At 46.3% G+C, this 23,038-nt stretch overlaps 1 protein-coding gene across 3 annotated transcripts; it reads left to right on the top strand.

Annotated features, from left to right (window-relative positions):
• The first annotated feature begins 655 nt into the window (after positions 1-655).
• Positions 656-22,617, top strand: Rmdn3 (regulator of microtubule dynamics 3). 3 transcript variants are annotated; one of them, XM_013122112.3, is made up of 13 exons: positions 656-753; positions 1,033-1,226; positions 4,797-4,989; positions 5,279-5,422; positions 12,878-13,163; positions 14,006-14,108; positions 16,706-16,766; positions 19,038-19,113; positions 19,252-19,329; positions 20,040-20,138; positions 20,563-20,616; positions 21,109-21,189; positions 21,867-22,617. In XM_013122112.3, the coding sequence occupies exons 2-13, from the start codon at positions 1,040-1,042 to the stop codon at positions 21,918-21,920; spliced, it is 1,416 nt and encodes a 471-aa protein (XP_012977566.1). In that variant the 5' UTR covers positions 656-753; positions 1,033-1,039; the 3' UTR covers positions 21,921-22,617. The 3 variants fall into 3 exon arrangements, with proteins under 3 accessions (XP_012977566.1, XP_021086557.1, XP_040601986.1); XM_021230898.2 differs by having other exon boundaries at positions 1,033-1,238; XM_040746052.1 differs by lacking the exon at positions 20,040-20,138 and having other exon boundaries at positions 1,033-1,238.
• Positions 22,618-23,038: the final 421 nt, after the last annotated feature.

The following is a 23,038-nucleotide window of genomic DNA, read 5'->3' as shown; positions in this document are numbered from 1 at the left end:
AACTCAGAGATCCACCTGTCTCTGCCTCCTGAGTGCTGCGATTAAAGGAGTATGCCACCACGCCCGGATTTTAAATTCTATCCATCCATCCATCCATCCATCCATCCATCCATCCATCCATCCATCCATCCATCCATCCATCCATCCATCCATCCATCCATCCATCTATCTTTGAGACAGGGATTCACTATGTAGTCCTGGCTAGCTCTGAACTCACAGTTATCCTTCTGCTGCAGCCTCCCTGGCCTGATGCGGTTTATGGAAGCAGCAGAAGTCAGGTTTCGGCGAAGCAGGGATGTCTTGCGGATAACCAACTGACCTACTCTTCTGGCAATGGAGGTGTTATTTAGGGTTTAGTAAATGGTTTGAATAGAAAATCTGCCAACGACTAAATCAGCTGGAAATACAGTGCTATGAAGACAGTGGAGGGCGGCGTCTTCCAGGTGTGGATAGCGTGAGATTTGCGGAACACATTCTGGGCGCAGCACCAAGGGACCCGCGTCAGGGCGGGCAGAGTCCAGGCCGAGGACTCTGGCACTCCCCTGCCCGACCTGCTTCTGCTGGCTCCCGCACAGGTGCACAGTTCCGCCGCGTTGAGGCCCCGCCCCTGGAGCCTGGTGGGAGGCGGAGTCCTGTGCGTCATCTCCACGCGCATTCCCACCGAGCTTCGAGCAGGTGGCGCGGGTAAGACGTCACGATCATTGACAGCGTGAGGCCAGTGTGGCTGCTGCTGCCATGGTGGCTGGCGGCCGGGTAAGGGGCTGAGTTGGTGTCCTGGGGTGCCGGGAGGCCGAGAGTGTGCAGCGGGCTGCGAGGCTGCCGCGTGCAGTGCCGGGAGGAGGCTAGGGGTGCTGTCCCCGGCAGGGCGTCTGTCTGCGCGGGGAGCTGCGGCACTGGAGGGACCAGACCTGGCTGAGGCTGTGGGCAAGGGCTTCTGCCTCGGGGTAGAAGACCAGACTAATGACTCTCCTCTCTCTCTCGGCTCGCTCCCTTTGTTTTGTTTTTTCTTTTTTTTTTTCACGCCGACTGCAGGTGCATTATGTCTAGACTGGGGGCCCTGGGCGGCACCCGCGCCGGGTTGGGACTGTTACTTGGTACTGCCGCCGGCCTTGGATTTCTGTGCGTCCTGTATAGTCAGCGATGGAAACGGGCCCAGCGCCATGGCCGAAGCCACAGTCTCCCCAATTCCCTGGACCATGCGCAGGCTTCAGAGCGCGGTGGCCAGGGTAAGAGCACAGGTCATTACTTACTGATGGCCCTGGGGCTCGGGCTGTCTTTGGAAGAGTAGATGGACTGGGCAGTGGAAGGACTGAGTTTCACTCTTTCGGGAAAACGTATCGAAAAGGAAATCTGTACTCAGGAAAGCTCAGTGCAAGAAGACTATATAGCTTTCTCTTTTAGTTCTGGTCACACTCATGAATATGTACCCAGGGCATTTGCGCAGTTTTGGGTGAGGGGTGTGGTAGACAGAGGGGGCATCTGAAAGGAGGGAAAAGGAATAATCTTGTAAAAATGAGAAGCTCTGGAAGCTTGACTATCAAATTGTGTATAAAGTATGAAGGACATTTGGAGAGTAACCCAAGTTTTTGAAATCCTTTGTATGAAGGAACATTCGGAGGGATTGTGTAACTTTCCCAAGGTTGTTCCAGAGTAAGTGGCAAGGCTGGACCTGGCTTTCTGGTCCAGTGTGCTTTCCACACCACGGGCCGAGCGCACCTCATGCAGCTGAAGCCGAGTGGCTGAAAGCCAGCAGGCGCAGATGAAATGTGCTCCATTTTGTAAAGGCCTTCAGGTGAACTCAGTTGAGCAAGGCACTCAGGGCTTCAAATCGCTCTCCCTTGTCTGGGTACTACAAGCTTGCTTAGATCCTCTCATTTTGTGTGGATTGAAAGTGTTTTCTCTGACAGCTAGTGCAGTCAGATACTCTCTTACTCTCTGCTGACTGGAAATGCTAGTTCTGCAAGAGTGTTCCCAGACTTATCACCCTAGATGGCAGCTGTCAGCGTTTGATGACATGGTAACTTAGCATGGCCAGGGTCCTGTCTTTCTCTCCCTTCCTTGTATCTTGCTCTTTTGTAATTTCTTAGTAGTTCTCCCCTGAGGTTGGGAGAAAACAGACACATTCTAATGTCTTCCTGGCTGTGCTATGAGTACTACTGGTCTAGGTGGCTAATCTCCTTTACTGAGGGGTGCGTGAGGGTCTGCTCTGCAGGCTCGCTGACTCCTTCTCCGGTGCACATTCCAGTCTAGCTGCTTAAAGTGGCTATCAAGTCCCTACATTTCACTGCACTCACTTCCTGCTGAGCAGATTGGACTTGCTAACAATGTTCTGATGAAAATGGCCAGTTTTTTTCCATGGGCCTTTTCTCGGTGTCTGCCCATTTTCTCTTTGCTCCTCTCTGATAGTACTAATTATGGCCTCAAGAAAGGCAGTTTACTATTTGTTGTGAGATCAGAATTTGAACAAATCCAGTTTTTGTTTTACTGTGTAATTGTTACTGACTGCCTATATTTGACACTATAAAGCCACAGACATTTTTTTTTCTTTTTGTATTTTGAGACAGGGCTTCCCATAGCTCAGGCTAGTCTCAAAACTTTGTAGCTGAGCCTGGTCTTGAACACCTGATCCTCCTGCCTCCATCTCTGAAGCACAACCACTCCTGGCCAAAAGTTTTTCTTTGATTGTAGCAGAGCACCTGTCCTGCTTTCTAAGCACCACACCCTCGGAGGCATTTTACATTATCTGCTGGGTTCTAAAGGTTCTTCACGCAGATAGTCTTTCTTTTCTTCTTTCTCTATCTTTTTTTCTGTGACAAGGTTTGTAACAAGGTTTCTTTGTGAAACAGTCTTGGCTGTCCTGGCACTCACTCTGTAGACCAGGCTGGCCTCAAACTCACAGAGACCCTCCTGCCTCTGCCTCCTGAGTGCTGGGGTTACAGGTGTGTGCTGCCATTGCCCAGCCAGATAGTCTTTCTTTAAAGATTGGGGCCTTAAAAGTTATATGTGTGTGTACACACCAGTATGTAGGTGGGGTATGTATGTTTGTGTGTATGCACACCGATGTGTAGGTGGGGTGTGTGTACACTGGTGTGTAGATGTGTGTGTACACTGGTGTGTAGATGTGTGTGTGTACACTGGTGTGTAGGGGTGTGTGTGTACACTGGTGTGTAGGTGTGTGTGTGTACACTGGTGTGAAGGTGTGTGTGTATACACTGGTGTGAAGGTAGGGTGTATGTGTGTATGTATACTGGTGTGTAGATGGTGTGTGTGTGTACACTGGTGTGTGTGTGTACACTGGTGTGTAGGTGTGTGTGTACACTGGTGTATAGGTGTGTGTGTACACTGGTGTATAGGTGTGTGTGTACACTGGTGTGTAGGTGTGTGTGTACACTGATGTGTGGGTGGGGTGTGTGTACACTGGTGTGTAGATGTGTGTGTGTACACTGGTGTGTAGGTGGGGTGTATATGTGTGTATACACTGGTGTGTAGGTGGGGTGTGTATGTACACTGGTGTGTAGGTGGTGTGTGTGTGTATGTATATTGGTGTGTATATGGGGTGTGTGTGTACACTGGTGTGTGTGTGTACACTGGTGTGTAGGGGTGTGTGTACACTGGTGTGTCGGTGGGGTGTATGTGTGTGTACACTGGTGTGTAGGTAGGGGTGTGTGTGTACACTGGTGTGTATGTATGTATGTATGTATGTATGTATGTATACTGGTGTGTAGATGGGGTGTGTGTATACACTGGTGTGTAGGTGGGGTGTATGTGTGTGTGTACACTGATGTGTAGGTGGGGTGTATGTGTGTGTGTACACTGGTGTGTCGGTGGGGGTCTATGTGTGTGTACACTGAAGTGTAGGTTTGTGTGTACACTGGTGTGTATGTATGTATGTATGTATACTGGTGTGTAGATGGGGTGTGTGTACACTGGTATGTATGTATGCATGTATACTGGTGTGTAGATGGGGTGTGTGTACACTGGTGCGTATGTATGTATGGTGTGTGTGTACACTGGTATGTAGGTGGTGTGTGTGTACACTGGTATGTAGGTGGGGTGTGTGTACACTGGTATGTTGGTGGGGTGTGTGTGTACACTGGTGTGTAGGTGTGTGTGTACACTGGTGTGTATGTATGTATACTGGTGTGTAGATGGTGTGTGTGTACACTGGTGTGTAGGTGTGTGTGTGTACACTGGTATGTATGTATGTATACTGGTGTGTAGGTGGGGTGTGTGTACACTGGTGTGTAGGTGTGTTTGTGTACACTGGTGTGTATGTATGTATGTATGCACACTGACGTGTAGGTGGGCTGTGTATGCATACATGTGTGTAGGTTGTGTGTGGAGGTCAAAGGTTAACTTTCAAGAGTTTGTCCCTCCCTCACCATGTGGGACTTGGTTTTGAACTTAGGTCCTCAGCCTTAGCAACAAGAGATTTTACCTGTGAGTCATCTTGTGGTTTGGACTTCTCCGTTTTCTTTCTTTCTTTCTTTTCCCTTCTGCATAGTGACTTGGAACCTGTGCTGTGACTTGCCTGTGACATGTATACTCCATTGTAGTTGAACCTCAGGAGAAGCCAATGGCCCAGCATAGCGGTGCATACCTTTAGACTCACAGCTCGGGAGGCAGGGGCAGGTAGATCTCTGGTCTACACAGTGAGTTCCAGGACTGGGGCTGCACAGACCCTGTCTAAAACAAACCAGAACAAGAGAAGCAAATGCTCTAGAATTCTAGGTTTGTGCCCCCCTCCCCCAGCTGTATCCCATGGATGCCTTTGTCTCCTGTTCCCCTTGCTCCAGCAATGCAATTGCGGGCCATCCCAGGTGAAGCTGGGGATGCCGCGGTGCTGCCCGGCCTCCCACAGGAAGGACAGGAGAAGGTGCTGGACCGCCTGGACTTCGTGCTGACCAGTCTTATGGCACTGCGGCGGGAGGTGGAGGAGCTTCGGAGCGGCCTGCGAGGCCTGGCCGGGGAGATTGTTGGGGAAGTCCGGTGAGTGGCTGGTCTTTTGCTTTGCTCCTACAGCTTTTTCAGTTGGAGTGTGTTCTGCCTTTTCTAAGAGCAGGCCGTTCTAGTGCTGCTCACCCGATGTGGCAGAAGCTGTGTATCTGGTGCCTGTGCCCTGTGCCCTTGGGTCTACTGTAGCAGTGCAGCCTTTGTCTTCCCAATTCAGTCTGCCGAGCAGGGGCCTTTGCTCTCCTGAGAGTCCTTCACTGAGGCAGGAGTGAGGGGGAACTGTATGGGTCCTAATGTGCCCTCTGGGATGTGGCCTGCTTTCCAGATCGCACATAGAAGAGAACCAGAGAGTGGCCCGTCGGCGTCGCTTCCCTTTTGGCAGGGAGAGGAGTGACTCCACAGGCTCCAGCTCCGTCTACTTCACCGCCTCCTCGGGGGCTGCGCTCACCGATGCCGAGAGTGAAGGGGGGTGAGTGACCTCTCCCGAGGCAGTGACAGCGCAGCTGCCCTGAACTTGGCGAGAGATTGTTGATCAAAATCCAAACCAAGGTGCCAGAAATAATGTTTGAATAACAGGAGGGGGACGACTAAATGGAAACAGCTTCCCTGCTGATACCTTTCAGACAAACAGGAATGCTAGCAGCTGTTACGATGTACACCTGTTATTCTCTGCGTTGACTTTTTATTTTTAATTTTATGCATATACGTGCATTGCTTGTACGCCTGGGGCCTGCAGGGGTCAGAAGAGGGCACTAGGTCCCCTAGAACCAGAGTTACAAACGGTTGTAAGCAACCATGTCTGCTCTGGGAACTGAACTTGGATCCTCTACAAGAGTAGCAAGCGCTCTTGCTAAGCCTTCTCCCCAGCCTAGGGCTTTGTTTTCTTTTTTCATAATTTTTATGGACATCTTTGTGTGTCATTACAGGGCTTCCTAAGCATTATTTTATAACTTCATTTCTTTCTTTGAGTGGTGGAGCAAGGTGTGCCCAGTCTGTAAGCCTGTCATGTCCTCCCTCTCCCCAGGCGTCCCTCTCCTCACAGGGGAGTCTGGTCCGCGCCCCTTACATCTGTACAGTGAGGAGGTGACTCTCAAGTGCTCAGCAGATCTGCTGATAGGATTTACCATGAGGTGAGACAGCAGTGGGCAGGACAGTCTCTTTCAAGCTGCGCTCTGAAACTTTGGTCTCAAGGACAGGCCATGCTATTTTTCCTTCTGAGTGCTGCGGGTGCCAGTTACCCAGCTGGTCTGCAAGACTTAGCGGCTGATTTTTCTCCTCTGTTAACTTTGTTCCTCCTCAAGGAATAGATGGGGTCAGAGATCAGCCAGGCTCTGTCAGGTCAGAGCGGCTGAGCTAACTAGAAGTTAAAACCAGCCATTCAGGATACTGCCGAGCAGATTCCTCTCTTTAGCAGGCAGCTTGTAACGCTGGTACCATTGATTTACTTCCTCTGATTCTGTGCTAAGCACCTTAGCGGTGTTTTCTTACTTAATCCTCATGATAATCCTGTGACCTGGGTTCTGTTTCTCAGATGGGGAACTTGAGCTTATTGAGGGTTGACACCCAGACTTGGGTTATACAATTTCCAAGGACAAATTTAGCCTGTCTGCTGCTAATCCCATTGTCCTAACAATCTGGTTTATCTGCAGCCATGTTTGAGTCTGTGATCTGGGGAGTGGCTTGGCCTTCAGAGCATGTAGGGCTATCATGGGCACATTTGTGGCATGTAGCCCTTGGGAATTCTTCCCATTGACTGAGATGCCACTGCTCACTGTCCAGGAGGGGCCCAAGGTGCAGCAGTAGTTTTCTTACTTTAGTCTGTTTGTTTAGAGGGCTGTTATTTTCTCCTGCTTCTTCCTATTTTTTCCTTTTCATGCTGGGGATCAATCCCAGGACCTCCCGTGTGTTAAGCAAGTGCTCTGCTGTAGGCATATATCCCTACTCACTCCTTTGGTTTTCCTACAAAAATTAAGAATAAAATTACTAGCTGGGTGGTGGTGGTGCAAGCCTGTAATCCCAGCACTGGGGAGGCAGAGGCAGGCGGATCTCTGAGTTTGAGGCCAGACTGGTCTACAGAGTGAGTTCTAAGACAGCCAGAGCTGTTACTTAGAGAAGCCTTGTATTGAAAAAAATCAAAAACCAAAAAAAGAAAGAAAAAAAGAATAAAATAACTGTCCCTTTTCATATTCTTGCCACTGGTCTTTAATGGCAGATTTTTTGTTTTTGTTTTGTTTTTAAGACAGGGTTTCTCTGTGTAACCCTGGCTGTCCTGGAACTTGCCCTGTAGGCCATGCTGGCCTCAAGCTCAGAGATTTACCTCTCTGTCTCCCGAGTGATGGGATTAAAGGCATGTGCCATTGCTGCTTGCTTAATGGCAGATTTGATTTCTGCTTAGGTGCCTCTTGACACATGTGAATTGTTTATTTTTTTGGTGCCAGGGACTGAACTCAGGGCTTCATATATGCTTTGTTTAGCCCACTAATGAGTACCCATCCCAAGCAAGTGAGGTTTTGCTGTAGAATTCAAGTCTTTGTTCATTATTGTTGTTGTCTAGATGTCTGATTTCTGATTGTGTACTTGAGGGCTAGTAGAACTAGTCCTTTTTGGTTTTTTTTTTTTTTGAAACAGGATCTTATTATGTATCTTTGGCTTCCCTGAAACCCAGCCCGGCTGGCCTCAAACTCAGAGATCCTCCTGCCTCTGTCTCCTGAGTGCCGGGACTAAAGGCGTGCACCATTGTGCCTGTCTTAGAACTAGTCTTTTCACTTTACCCAATGGTGTCCTGTCAAGAGGTGCTTCCTTTGACTGACAGAGGTGGGACAAAAATGACATGCATTTGGGTTGCAAGAAAGAACTGATAGTGAGCACTGGGATTAAGGGGCATCTCTGTGAAACCTGATGAACTAGGTCACTTGGGTGGGAGACTGATGGTTGAGTTTTTCATGTGTATGATCTGTGTGTGTGTACCCGGAGGCTAGAGGAGGACTAAGGGTACTCTGTCGTGAGTCCATTTTCCCCACACAGGGTCTCACTGAATGGGGCTAGGCTAGTGGCTGGTAAGCACCAGCAAGCTTCCTGTCTCTGCCTCCCATAGCACTGGGTTACAGGTGCACAAACATCATCTGGCTTCTCGGGATTTGAACTGAGGTCCTCATGATTGTTCAGCAAACACTCTTAACTGCTGAGCCATTCCTCCAGCCCTATTGAGTCTTTTTTTTTCTTTTAGGGATTGGTATTTATTTTTGTGCGTGTGTATTTGTGGCTGTTAAGTTTATATGCTCCACCCATATGCAAGAGCCTGTGTGGATTGAAAGGGGGAATTGGGTCCATTGGAACTGGAGTTATAGGAGGTTGTGAGCTGCTGTGTGGGTGCTGGGAACTGAACCAAGGTCAGCAAATGCAGGTAAGAGTTCTTAACTGCCGAGCTATCTCTCCAACTGTTTGAGAATAAATTTTTGTTTTGTTTTGTTTTTTGAGGCAAGGTTTGTCTGTGGTTTTGGAAGCTGTGCTAGAAACTAGCTCATGTAGACCAGGCTGGTCTCAAACTCACAGAGATCCGCTGGGACTAAAGGTGTGTGCCACCACTGCCCAGCTGAAAAACATTTATTTTTATTTTTATTTCATTTATTTATTCGTGTATTTTTTTTTTTTTTTGGAGACTGGGTTTTTCTGTGGCTTTGGAGGCTGTCCTGGAACTAGCTCTTGTAGACCAGGCTGGCTTGGAACTCACAGAGATCTGCCTGCCTCTGCCTCCCAAGTGCTGGGATTAAAGGCATGCCACCCCCCCACGAGAATAAAATTTTTTTAAGGATTTATTTTATGTGTATTAATGTTTTGTTTGCATGTATTTATGTATACCATTTGTGTGCCTGGTGCCTGAAGAGGTCATAAGATCTCCTTGAACAGAAGTTAATGGATGGTTGTGAGCCATCTTGTGGGTACTGGGAACCAAACCCAGGTTTTCTGAACAAGCAACAAATACTCTTAACCACTGAGTCATTTTTTCAGTTCCTAGTTGACCTTTTAAAGAGGGAACAACAGGCTGGGCAAATGGTGGTGCACACCTTTAATCCCAGAACTCGGGAGGCAGAGGCAGGTGGATCTCTGAGTTCCTGGCCAGCCTGATGTACAGGGCGAGTTCCAGGACAGATTCCAAAGCTACAGAGAAACCCTGTGTGGGAAAAACAAAAAAAAACAAAAAAAAAGAAATGATACAGACTTGAGTCAGCCAAGTATGGTGGTATGTGCAGGTAATTCAGGAGTCTGGTGATTGGAAGTTCAAAGCCATCCTAGAAGTACAATATTAATTTTGAGGCTAGCTTAGACTACTTCGTAAGAGCCTGTGTCTTAAAAAGTTACATAAACAAGTTCACCTCATGGTGTCAGTGGGGCCAGAGTGGGTGCCTTACTGCATGGGTGCTCTGGAGCACCCATGACCACAAGGAGCATGGTAGGGCAGCAAAGGGATGGATGGCTTTCTTAATTACAGCGTCACCAGGCTCAGCCCATGACTGACCCTGTGGCATGTGAAAGCTGGTGGTGCAAGACGCTGGCTTAGCTGGCTGCTATCTGGAGCAGTGACCATGGTGAGTAATTTTTTCATCGTGATAGGTGCCATATAGGTCAAGGGGAAATTCTGGGAGGAGGCCATAAACTCTGAAATGGGATGGCTTGGTAGGCAGGTGCCCCGGTCCGTGGCCTTTGATGACTTCACTAGAATCTCTTCATTCTTGCTTCAGACAGAGCCTGCCTCGTGCTGGCTGTTCACTGGCCTAAGATAGGCCACTTTATGCTTCTTGCTCCATGCCTTTGCATATTGTTTTTGTTTGTTTGTTTAAAGCAGGGTTTCTCTGTGTAGCCTTGGCTGTCCTGTGGAACTTTGTAGACCAGGCTGTCCTGGAACTAGAGATAAACCTGCCTCTGAGTCCTGAGTGCTGGGATTAAAAGGCGTGCTGCACCACTGCCCAGCTGAAATCTTTCTACAATTTCTTATTACAAATCTTTTTACAATTTATTTAATTTCTTGTGAGTGTGCATGCACAAGTGTGTGCTGTAGTTGCACAGGTAGAGGTCAGAGGACAACTTTCAGTAATTTGTTCTTTCCTTCATCGTGTGGGTTCTGGGTCTCAGGTTGTCATGCTTGGTAACATGTGCCTTTACTCGCCAAACTGTCTCACCTAGCCTGTATTTCTTCTAACAAATAACAAATTTGAGCTTCCAAGCTGTTGACTGGCAGTGGCAGAAACACTGTACAGGTTTGTGAGTTCATTCCCTGGGCATTGTACCAAGCAACCCAACATGCCTTTAAACACCAGCTTCCCAGGCACCCCAGCCAAGCATTTTCCTCTTTACTCCTGAGCCCTTTCTCTGTTACTTTGGGTCTTATGTGGCTCATCTCTACTATGGAGAGCCCCCTAGGCGTGGGACACAAGCTTGGTCATGTCTGAATGTACCAGGCTCAGCTCTCTAATGGGAACTAGGAGGTCAAATAAAATAACAGCAGGAACAGACATGTGGGAAGCTGAATCTTCAGTTTCTAACTCATCAGCTGTTAGGAACAGAGCACTGTGGGAACTCTGTTTCTCTTGAGTACTGATCTGAAAAGCCTTGGGGCATGGCAACCAAGTGAAAGCCACTCTGGTAGACTTCCACAGGGTTGGAGGTAGAAGGTAAGGAATGTTGTTAATAGAGTAGCCCTGGCACATAGCAACTCTCTTTTCAGGCCCCAAGAAGCCCATGGACTGTTGCCACGGTATGAGGCTTCAGCGTGGTGTGACAGAACTTGACTTGTAGTGAGGTACAAAGCTGTCTGTTAGCCTTCCTTCTCAGCTCTGCAGCTCCTTGGCTATGTGAGTCTGGCTTTAAGGGTCAGGGAAAAGGCAGCAGAGCAGTGCACGTGGGAGTTTGAAACCCCCCCCCCCAGCATATGGTCTCCCCATCTCTAGCAAAGAGAACCACCAAGACTTCAGGCTCTGCATACCAGTTAAATACTTACCCATGGGATCTTCTCATTTGAGCAGGTTATGTCCATGCTCTGTAGGAGTTTCTCTAACTTTCTCTTGTGTGGTCTCACTCATCAGTACTCACATTGGTTATGACGTCTGGTACTTTTCCTTGTCCCTTTAATTTCTAACTGCAAACTGCTAGAAGGGAAGGATACTAGGGTGATACTGGGGTTTTCCCACCCCCCCACCCGACAAGGTTTCTCTGTGTAGCCTTTGCTGCCCTGGAACTTGCTATGCAGACCAGACTGGCCCCGGATTCAAAGATCCACCTGCCTCTGTCTCCCGAGTGCTGGGATGAAAGGTGTGTGCCACCTGGCTTCTTGTAGTTGATGCTCTGGTTGCCTTTTCAAATAGAACTGGGGCACCAACTCTACTTACTCTCTGGGTTCCTTCTGGATCTCACCCGAGGAGCTTTCTAGATGACAGCACTTTTGTCTGCAGCATTCAGCCAGATGTTAGGCTGTCTCGTATGGGCAGAGACTGTCTTGTTTGGTTTTGTGTTGGCCGTAGGGAGCCTGCCTTTATTCTTCACTCCAGGAAGGTTACTCCCAGATGAATTGTAAAATCTTCTCTGTGCTTCTGGAGGGTTCTCTAGTGTTTGTGTCTGGCCCCTGGAAATACTTTGTCCCAGGCCCATTTCTGATTTGGCCTACCAGTTAGGGAAGTGACCTCCTGAGCTGCTGGTGGAGAGAACACTTAAGACACTTGGCTTCCTCTGTGGTGTTGGCTCCTAGAAATCACCTAGCTCATAGCAGCCCCAGAGACATTCTCTTGTAGGGTTGTTAGCAACTAGAAAGGGACTTCCACCACGCTTCCACATTCCCATGGCTGCTTCTACTGTCAATGAGGTTTGGGTGACTTGGTCACAGGTACAAGTTTGAGAAAGAGATTGGGAAATGAATGGCTATTGCTCATGCCTCACTGGCACCTACACAGGTTGGTTCTGGCAGATGTTTGATTGATAAGGATGATTAGCAAATTTAGCTCAGCAGTATAGCTCCAATCAGCTCCACCTGTGTTTATAAGGTCATTTCCTCCCTACCTCCTCCAGTTTTTCTGTTGTTTCAGTGCTGGGGATTGAACCCAGGAACTTGTGTGCACAACCGGCAAGTTATCTAGCATCAACATGCACCCCCAATTATTTTCTGTTATATTAAAGGTTTTATTGTGCATGTATATGAATATGGGCATGTACATGCCATGTATGTGGAGGGCAGAGGACAGCTTGCATAAGTTTGTCTTCTCAGGTCATCAAATGTGTACAGCAAGCACTTTTACTCACCCAGTTATCTCACCAGTCCTGTTTTGGAGAAACTTTTGTTTGGTCTTATATAGCCCAGCTGACTTCAAATATGCTACGAAGCCAAAGGACTACCTTGAATTCCTGGTCCCCTTGTCTTCTTCCCAAGATTATAGATGTGTCACCACACTCAGACTGCAGCCTAGTTTTTTTTTTTTAAAGATTTATTTATATACTTTATGTATATAGGTGTTTTGTTGGCATGTACATCTGCGCACCAGAAGAGGGCGTCAGGCTCCATGGATTACAGTTATTGACTTGTGAGTCACCATGTGGTTGCTGGGAACTGAACTCAGGACCTCTGGAAGAGCAGCCAGTGCTCTTAACCACCTTGCCATCCCTCCAACCCCATGCAGCCTAATTCTTAAATATTTTTTAAATATTTTGCTTTCTGCCGTTTGAGTGGTAGCTAAACCGAGGGATCTTATATTTGACTCTAACCAGCACACATCCCCTAGCTGACTGGATACTTTTCTTCCCTAACCATTCCCTAATAGTTCAAACTTTCTCTTGAAGACAGTTTCTGCCCTTATGTAAGAAACTTGACAATGATGCTGTATAGTTCTAGAGAACAAACCCTAGTTTTGAGCTAAATAATCCTCTTCCTTAATCCTGGCAGTTATACAACAGCCAATGCTGAGTCTGACTATGAGCGGGACTCTGACAAGGAGAGTGAGGACGGGGAAGATGAAGTGAGCTGTGAGACTGTGAAGATGGGGAGAAAGGACTCTCTGGACCTTGATGTGGAGGTAGCTTCAAGTCCAGCGTCTGGTGCCTTGGAGACTGGTGGCTCCTCAGGCCCCGAGGACGTGCTGCTGCTCCTGCAGCAGGCAGATGAGCTGCACCAGGGCAGTGAGCAGAACAAGCGGAAAGGCTTCCAGCTGCTGCTCAACAATAAGCTGGCGGTGAGACTCCAACTGACAGTTTCCCTTCCTCTTTTGCTCTCAGATCTCACACTCCCAGCGAATGAAAAAAACAAAGGCCCACATGGTTTCTAACCCAACAAGGCCACATGGGAAAGGAGATGGGGTCCTGAAGCAGTATGCCTACCCCTCAGTTTCCTGCCCAACATGGTTTTCTTCCTCCTGTAGAAACCCGAGTTCTACCTCTCCGCAGAGGCAAATGCAAAGGCCCCCACCCCACCCAGCTCCTCACCTGGCTTCTTCCATTGTCCTTGAAACAGTCTGAGTCTGCCTGCCCTACTTGAAATTTCTATTATAAGTGACATTGTGTAGGTCATGCAACGATTCCCTCAGGCTCATAAAACCAAATTTACTCTGTAAATTCCTCCCTGAAATTAGAAATCATCCTCCACCCCTTGAGGCAGGTCTCACTAAGTAGCCCTGGCTGGCCTGAAACTAATACAGATCCGCATTCCTCAGCCTCCTGGGTGCTGGGATTAAAGGTGCAGGCTACCGATGCCCAGCAGAATTCTCCCTTTGAGCAGTTTTGTATGTCAGCCAAAGGCTCCTTTCTTTTGCTGTGTCTCATCATATCTTCTTGGAGCTAACCTTCTATCTTGGCTGTATTAGGAGGCCAAATGTTCTTATCCAGCAGTTGTGCAAGCTATCAGCTAGAGCTATGGATTCAGTTAATGTGCATGGTCAGTTGTGGGGTGGGCTATGCAGTACTGCCAGATGTCAGTGATTATACTCCTGTCATGGAAACAAACATACAGTGTGGGGAGAACACCAGGGCCCCACTCCTCATGGGTGAGGAGACTCATTTATTCCTTTTTGGTCTACAGTATGGAAGCCGACAAGACTTTCTGTGGCGTCTGGCCCGGGCCTACAGTGACATGTCTGAGCTTACTGAGGAGGAGAGTGAGAAGAAGTCATATGCCCTAAATGGTAAATGCTGACAGGTACCTAATGGGAGTGCTACTAGCTGTGCAGTTACAACTGGACCATTTGAAGCCCAGATGCCGTCGGGGCAGGAATAGTATAGTCACTGAGTGGGGACAAACTGGCTTCCAAGGTCTCTTGCTCCCTAATGCCCCAGAGCATAGGTGCTTGTTGTTTTTAATGTTTATGTCGTGGTCATATTGTTCTTTGACTTCCCAACCAGAAGAAGGGGCATCCTATCTTAATCGTAGTCAGCAGGACAGATTCTGAGACTGGGTGTACTATGTATGTGCGCACCCAAGAGTAGTAGTTTGGGAGACTATTGCTGGCTTATTTGTCTGTTTCCTAAACTTACTTTGGAAGATGTAATGCACCTGAGCCATGCTGTCCTTTTGACGTAGCCTTGTCAGTCATAAATAAGAGAATGTGGGAATTTTAAACTGAACTGCGTGTAGTGGATCACACCTGCAATCTCAATTCTTGGGGGCTGAGGCAGAAAGACTGCAGTGAGTTTGAGGCCAGCCTAAATTATATTGTGAGCTTTAGGTTCAATTATTTAGTTTTTCTCTTTAAAGGTTTCTTCTTTTAGCTAGGTGTTGATAGCATATACCAGTACCCAGCATTTAGGAGGTTTGAATATGAGGTCAGCCCAAGCTATATGAGACCCTGTCTTAAAAATAAATAGAATTGCCAGGTGATGATGCACATCTTTACTCCCAGCACTCATGAGGCTAAGGTAGGCAGATCTCTGTGAGTTCAAGGCCAGCCTCGTCTTCAGAGAGAGTTCCAAGATAACCAGGTCTACACAGAGTAACTGTCTTCATAAAAAAAAAGAGGGAGCCGGGCGGTGGTGGCGCACGCCTTTAATCCCAGCACTCGGGAGGCAGAGGCAGGCGGATCTTTGTGCGTTTGAGGCCAGGCTGGACTGATAGCCTCTGAAACAATACAGAGAAACCCTGTCTCGTAAAAACCAAAAAAAAAAAAAAAAAAAAAAAAAAAAAAAGAGGAGGGGGGCTGGAGAGATGGCTCAATGGTTAACAGCACTGGCTGCTGTTCCAGAAGACGTGAGTTCAATCCCAGCACCTACGTGGCAGCTCACCATTGTCTGTAACCACAACTCCAGGAATTCCAACACCTTCACGCAGAGCACAAAAACAAAAACCAGATAATTTAAGAAAATAAAAATTAAAAAAAAATAAATTCTTGGACACAGGGTTTTACTAAATAGCTTCAGGTGTTTTGGAACTGGCTATATAGACTGGGCTGGCCTCTAACTTTCAGCAATTCTCTTACGTCTATCCCCCAAGACTACAATACTATACTCGAGAAAAAGAAAAATTTGTGGGGGTTGAAGAGATGTCTCAGCAGTCAATAGCACTGGCTGCTCTTCCAGAGGAAGCAAAACACCCCTAGACATTAAAAGGTTTGTTTAATGGCAGTGCATTTGGGAGGCAGAGACAGGAAGATCTCTGAGTTTGAGGCCAGCATGATCTATAGAGCAAGTTCCAGGACAAGTAGGACTGTTACAGAGAAACTGTCTTGGTGATGGTTCTGATCAGTATTTGTGCTGTTTTGATGTCCTGGTACCAACAACCAAAACATTTCCTCTGACCATTTCTCATTTCTCCCCATAGGGTGTTTTGTTTGTTTCAAGGCAGGGGTTCTCTGCACAGGCTGTCCTGGAACCCACTCTGTAGACCAGGCTGGCCTCCAACTCACAGAGATCTGCCTGCCTCTGCCTAGTGTTGGGATTAAAGATGTGTGCCACCATACAGCAAATAGAATTCTTGGAAGTCAGTTGTGGCAGCAGAAGCACTGGAACATAGTCGGAGCATTCAGAGGCTGAGGCAGGAAGGTCATAGTGTGAGGTTACCTGGGCTACACAGTGAGACTGTCTTAAAAAAAACAAAAAAGTCTGGAAGATCTGCAAGGGGCAGGGCTGATAGCTAAGTAGATAAAGTACTTTTTGTGTGTGAGGACCATAGATTGTGTCCCCAGCATCCATGTCCTGGGTGGACACAGTGGTCTTCCTGTAATCCCAGCACTTGGGAGGCAGAGGTGGGATCCCTGGTGCAGGCCGATCTTTGTGAGTTCAAGGTCAGCCTAGTCTATGGAGCAAGTTCCAGGATAGCCAGGACTATGCAGAGAAACCCTGTCTGGAAAAAAAAAAGTTCTTAAATCAAATGATGAATACTTTTCTATATAAAATATAATCATATCTAAATTTCTATACAACCTTAGTGATAACATGAGCATCCTTAAGCCTGTCTACAGAGTAAGGTCTGCTGGAGAGTTTTTGTTGGTTCCTTTCTCATATTGAAATGCTAAAATTTACTTCAAGAACATCAAGTAGGCATAAAGAGATGGTAGGTTGGAGCCAGGCACAGCACTATTTGTACTCTCAGTACTTGGGGGTGGAGGCAACCTCAAGTTCAGGGCCGGTCTGAGCTACATGGGGAGCCCATGTCTCAAAACAAAAATAGATAGGTCAAGCTAATGGAGATGGGGAAGCTGTATGCAAAGCAAATAGTCATTCTCCCTGCACTGCTTCCAGTGGATGTATGCATGGGAGCCTGTTAACTCTGGGTCTACCTGTCTTCCAGGAAAAGAAGAAGCAGAGGCTGCTCTGGAGAAGGGAGATGGGAGTGCTGAAAGTCACCAGTGGTAATAACACCCTGCAAGCCTTTAGGAAGACCAGAAATAGACCTTTTTCTTTACCCTGGCAAGAGGCATTTGCTTGAAGAACTAGGGTGGGGGGAACTAGTCTGAATTCCTACGTGCTCACCATACGTCACCAGAGCAAGGAAGTGTGCTTTGGGAGATAGTTTGGAGGGTAATGCCAGGGAAAACATAAGCATTACTCTTCTGGGGCAAACAGGAATGAGTTTCTTCCCGAGCGTCACTCTGGCCACACACTTGGTTTTGAGTTCTTCAGGGAAGTGCAGACAACCTGCAATTCCTGTCCTGCAAACGCTCTTTTCCCTACCTGTGATCTCTGGCTGGTATTAGACATTGGCTTCTTTGGTTGGTTTGCATGAGAAAAAGATGTGAGCTTTTATACCTAGGAAATTCAGTGGTCAACTTAATAGCTTACTGGGTATAGTACAGTGGTAGAATGCTTGCCTAGCACACATTAAGTAAGGCCTTGGTGCTACAATCAGCACCACACAAAAATGAACCCAAAAGAATCCCCCAATGAGTCCTTTTGTGGTCTTTTGGGAGACAAGTTTTGCCAGCTGTCTTGTGACAAGGCCAATTCATGTTGTGGGCCCTGATTCCAGCATGTTTTGTTAAACAAAAGCAAAAAAACCAAAACTTCGTTCCTCTTCTACTATCCTTTGCTTTTCAAATCTCTACCCTCAGATTGTAAGATGAGAGGCTGTGTTTTTCCATCTATGGCTGAAACTTTCCGTGCAAAGGGTCTGCTCAGAAGTCAGGTAACTGTTTCTAGGTGTCATTGTTCTCCCTGGGCTCAAGGATGAAAACTGGCAGTTCTTTATTTTTTGTTATTCCCAAGGAACAGCTATTTGGATTGTACATGGAAATGAGCCCAAGTGTCTGATACAAACATACCCTCCCACTACTGCAAGATATTTAGCAACTATATGAGAAAGAAACTCAGGCATGGGAAAACATCGTTGTTAACTTTGCTTCTAGTACTGGGTGTTGCCCACACCGCCCTTAGAGTTTGGGTTGGGGGTGGGGTGTGAAATGGCTCAAGTAGATAAAGGCACTTGGCAGGGCAAGTCTGGGGACCTGAGTTTGAGCCCCAGAATACATGTAAAGGTATAAAGAGAACTGACTCCACAAAGTTGCCCTCTGACATTCACATTGTGATGTGGAATGTTTGTAAACACACATTAAGTTTAAAATTTTCATAGTTCAGTGGCTAGTAACACACACTGCTCTTCCAGAAGACTCAAGTTCAGTTTCCAGATCCCAAGTCAAGTGGCTCCCAACTTATGCCTGTTTCTGGCCTCAATGGACACTGCTCATATGCACATTGTTATCACAGACACATTAAAAAGTCTGGATTCTCCTGGCTTCTCAAATGGCACTTGTCACTGAAGAAAGACCTTACATATGCTAGGCAAGTACTTTATCACTGAGCTACTTTCCCAGCCCCTATAAGACAAACACTAATTTGTTCCTCTGTTCCATTGGTTCCTATGTCAACAAAGGTCCATGAACATTTCATTTGACTATGCTGGAAACATGACTCCTGCCTAATGATGTTTCTTAATCTAAAGACCTTTTAATATACAGGCAGAGGTAAAATAGTAAGAATACACTTAGACATGTGTCTTGTACTTTGGTGCTGATTTCAGATTGTTTGCAGTATTGGAGTCAAACCCAGAGCCTTGCATGATGGCAGGTCACTAAGCTGTAACCTAACTACTCTTCTAAGTTTTCATGATACCTATGACTATACTCTATGAAAAAGGGACATTTAAAGATCTGAGTTGAGACTTTTTGTTTTACATAGGGTTTTGCTATGGTACTTAATGTCTGTCTGTCCGCCTGTCTGTCCATCCATCCCAGCCTGGCTTCAAACTTGAGACAAGCTTTCTGTCTCAGCCTTGATGATGCAATTACTGAAATGTGCCACTACACCTGGCTAAATGTTCGAAAGTATAAAGAAGAGATTTACTTTGTATGTGTGTGTGTATTAGGGGGTGTTCAGCAGGGAGAGAAAGGGCCTAAAAACAAAACAAAATCCAAAAAGCAAAACTTACAATTACTTTGGAGAATTATTGTAAGCCTACTATTATTAACTAAGACCATGATGAATTTAAGAGGAGAGTATTATTTACAGATGAAATACACATTTTCAGTTATACTTACATAGAAGGGAAGTGTGACTACACATGGGTACTACATTCCCTGCACTCATAGTCTAGTCCTTGTCCCTGAGCTTACTGCTTCCCCCCTCAGGTATGCAGTGCTTTGTGGTCAGCTGGCTGAGCATGAGGGCATCTCGAGGCGTATTCAGAGTGGCTTTAGCTTCAAGGTGAGGACAGACTTCTCTTTCCCTTGTGCTGGCCCAATCCCATTTCTTGCTTCCTTAGCCTGGCTTTCCCAGTGTCTTGGTGCTTGGTTCTTTTCTGAGGAACTCTGGGTTTGATGTCAGTTTGTATCTTCTCTTCAGGAACATGTGGACAAAGCCATTGCACTTGAGCCAGAAGACCCCAAGAGTCACTTTCTTCTTGGCAGGTGGTGCTACCAGGTGAGCTGTAGTCCAAGGCCTGAGATATTCCTGTCACAGCAATCCCCAGCATGGTCCTCAGTGTTCACCCTATTGGTAGATGTCCCTGTTGTATGTAGCCCAGGCTAGCCTCAGACTAATGATCTTTCTGCCTCAGCCTCCTACATGCTAGGATTATAGGTGTGTGACACTATGTCTAGATACTGCTTTTAATGTACAATATTCTGTGTATACTATTCCCAAAAAAACTTTTGACAGTGTTGGTGACTGAAATAGGAAATCACACTTGATAGGTACTCTACTACAAAAGCTTTCCTGAGAGAAGTCTCCTTCAGTCTTGTGAGCACTGTTCAGGTCTAGAGTTGGCAGCCAGTGACCTTACATTGCTGAGTCATCCTGGTAGCCTAAAACTTGTTTTTGGAGATGGAAGTTCATGTGGCTCCAGACTGTCTTTGAACTGATTCTCCTGCATCTAGAGTATTGGGATTAGAGGCACATGACACCATGTTTGGCCTAACGAATATCTTAAAACCTTCTATTTAGCCAGGCAGTGTGGCGCACACCTTTAATCCCATCATTTGGGAGGCAGAGGCAGGCTGATCTGAGTTTGAGGCCAGCCTAGTCTACAGAGTGAGTTCCAGGTCAGCCAGGACTGTTACATTGTCTTGTAAAACCAAACAACCAAACTAAAAAACCCAACCTTCTATTCACACTATCATTTTTGGTGGCAGGTCTCTCACTTGAGCTGGTTGGAAAAAAAAACAGCTACAGCCTTGTTTGAAAGCCCTCTTCATGCCACTGTGCAGGATGCGCTCCAGAGCTTCCTAAAGGTAGCAAGAAGGGAATGGTGGGTGGAAGCCACACTGGCTTGTTCTCAAAGTGTGTTTCCTAGTTGGGGATAATTTTGTACTTACCTTATTTTGAGGGAAAGTCAGAACTATGTGGTGTTTATTAAAGTATTGATTTCCTGACACACTAAATCAATCTTATTATTATTATTATTTTTGGTTTTTCGAGACCACAGAGGGTTTCTCTGTGGCTTTGGAGACTGTCCTGGAACTCGCTTGGTAGTCCAGGCTGGTCTCAAACTCACAGAGATCCGCCTGCCTCTGCCTCCCGAGTGCTGGGATTAAAGGCATGCGCCACCAACGCCCGGCTCCAATCTTATTATTATATAGAGCTTTCTAGTATCTAAACTTCAGCTTGAATTGAATTTATGAACCTCTTAATAAAGTGATTTTCTCTTTTCTCCAGGCTGAAGAACTACAGCCAGGATTTTCAAAAGCTGGACGAGTATATATTTCTAAGGTAAATTCACCTTCAACATGGGTGGCAATAATGTTGTATTTCTGGGATCAAAGAGTCTATGCTCTGTCACTGAGTTATCTCCTATTTTTTGAGGGCTTATATTGAGAAAGGCGTGCTAGTAACAAGATTCTCAATAGCTCAAGCTGACCTTTAAGTCATGGCAGTCCTCTTCCCTCTGAATGCCGAGTGAGGTTAACAGCTGTAAGCTACCATACCTCTCCCCCCACGCCTGCCCATTGGATTTTCAAGGCAGGGTTTCTCTGTGTAGCCCTGGCTGTCCTGGAACTCACTCTGTAGACCAAGCTGGCTCTCTGGGATCAAAAGCATGTGCCACCACTGCCTTGCCTTTCTCCCATTTTCTTTGAGACATGGTCTTGATATATAGACCATCTGCCTGTACCTCATGAGTGCTGGGATTAAAGATGTGCACTGTCATCTTCAGCTTCTGGGTACACATAGACATTTTAAGTTTTCCTTGTTCTTTCTTCTCAGTGCTATAGAGAGTTAGGAAAAAACTCTGAAGCTAGAAAGTGGATGAAGTTGGCTCAGGAGCTGACAGATGTCACTAATGAGGTAAGGTAGTCATTTCTTTACAGACAGTGTTTCAAAATGCTTTGGTCTGGCCTCCCTCTGACCATCTTGTCTGAGCCTTCCTCCAAGCACTAGGATCACAGCAATATACCACAACTTAGTGTGAAAATACTTTGTGCGGGGAGATGGTATGTGTGCACCCTGATTCTTGGTCAGAACAACCAGGCCCTAGCCCTCCACCTCCTTTGAGACAGGGTCCTTGTTTTTGCCACTATGCACGTTGAGTTAGCTGGCCAGAGAGCTTCAGGGGATCGAGTCTCCATCTTCTCATCTCCCTTAAGATCACTGGCTACACCAGTGTGTACTGCATTTACATCCTAACGCTAAAATGGCAGATGTTTACTATTGCCCACCTCCCCCAGGATCCAGTAAAATTTTTAAAGAGCCTTTAAATACTGATTTCTGCCAAAGAGTCACCTTTCCCAGGAAAGAAAGTTTACCATTTTATGTGGAGTTTCCTACATACTGTGCAATCTGTCTCCTCCCTTATGTGAGGTGCAAAATGGAGGAGACAGATTGCATAGACTCCAAGCCATCGTGGGGAAAGTTAGGAGGAAGACTGGTAACAGCTCAGTTTAAAGCAAAGGGCCCTTGTCAGGTTCTAGTGATTAGGGGAAAACTTCTGATTCTATACTAGATTTGCTTTCTTTGTCTCCTAGGATGCAGCTTTCCAAAAAGAACTGGAAGAATTGGAAGTAATTTTAGGAAAATAATCACATTTTAATGACATGGGGGCTACTATTTAAATGGAGAAAAGAAAATCAAGTTGCGCTTTTTTTACCCACTGTGACCCCACTGAGTTTAGGAAACCAAGCAAGATTGGTTCAGAGGCTGTCTTGACCTCTGAGGTTTGACTGCTACTACTATCATCCCCCAACTTCCTATGTTATCAGTTAATTTATTATAATCTCTTAATCTAAAACTGAGGATGGACTTGCGGTTTAATCTTCTGCTTTCTTCCTCTTACGTGAATTCCTGAAAAATCAAGACAGTATAGCCATAGGGTTAATTGTGGAGACAGCCCAGAAGGCCAAGAGCTGAGAGGATGAAGTAGCGGAACTGTCTTCCAACTGCTAGTGAGATAGATGAACATCAAAAGAGCCATGGCAACAAAGCATAGGACTATTTTTTGCTAATATTCAACACGTATTTATTGTCCTAAAGTCATACCCTACCCATGAAGACAAGGGAGTCGCCAGCACAGCCCAGTCTCTGCCCTCTTATGACCCATCATGTAGACTCTACCTGTATTCTTTGGGTGAGGGGCTGGACCACATGACTTCCAGAGTTCTGGAAGCTTTTGGGATGACAGCAGTGGCAAAGGGATTATAAATATATTTTGAAATTGACCCAAAGAGGTGCCTGAAATATTTTTTGGTACAAACTGAAATAAACTAAATTTGATTAGAAGGATAATGTGTCTGTTTCCATTATTTGACAACCTCAGAATTTTTTTCCTTCCACAGAGGAAACTGAAAAATAGTACATCAAACACTTTTGGGATCAGCCAGGCCACAGAGAAACCCTGTCTCGAAAAACCAAAGGAAAAAAAAAAAAAAAAAAAGAATATGGCAATTGTTTTGAGCCAGGCATTGGCGGTGTATGCCTTTAATCCCAGTTCTCAGAAGGCAGAGGCAGGGGGATTTCTGTGAGTTCAAGACCAGCCTGGTCTACCATGCGAGTTCCAGGACAGCAGGACAGGCTCCAAAACAATACAGAGAAACCCTGTCTCGAAGAAGAAGAAGAAGGAGGGAAAAAAAAAAAAAAAAAAGACCCAAAACACTTTGGACTCTTTGTTTTCAGAAAAAAAAATTTTTTGACTTACTTATGT

Source organism: Mesocricetus auratus, unplaced genomic scaffold, assembly GCF_017639785.1.
Source record: "Mesocricetus auratus isolate SY011 unplaced genomic scaffold, BCM_Maur_2.0 Super-Scaffold_100004, whole genome shotgun sequence".
Taxonomy (NCBI): Eukaryota; Metazoa; Chordata; class Mammalia; order Rodentia; family Cricetidae; genus Mesocricetus; species Mesocricetus auratus.
The sequence above is the reverse complement of the archived record's forward strand: the minus strand, read 5'-3'. Positions and strand labels throughout refer to the sequence as shown.

What these genes read in the sequence shown, in the direction of transcription:
- Rmdn3 (XM_021230898.2), top strand. Translation starts at nt 1,040, where the DNA reads ATGTCTAGACTGGGGGCCCTGGGCGGCACCCGCGCCGGGTTGGGACTG. An exon ending in AGTGCTGAAAGTCACCAGTG is followed by an intron (nt 16,767 to 19,037) that starts GTAATAACACCC and finishes TTCCCCCCTCAG; the next exon opens with GTATGCAGTGCTTTGTGGTC. An exon ending in TGACAGATGTCACTAATGAG is followed by an intron (nt 21,190 to 21,866) that starts GTAAGGTAGTCA and finishes TTTGTCTCCTAG; the next exon opens with GATGCAGCTTTCCAAAAAGA.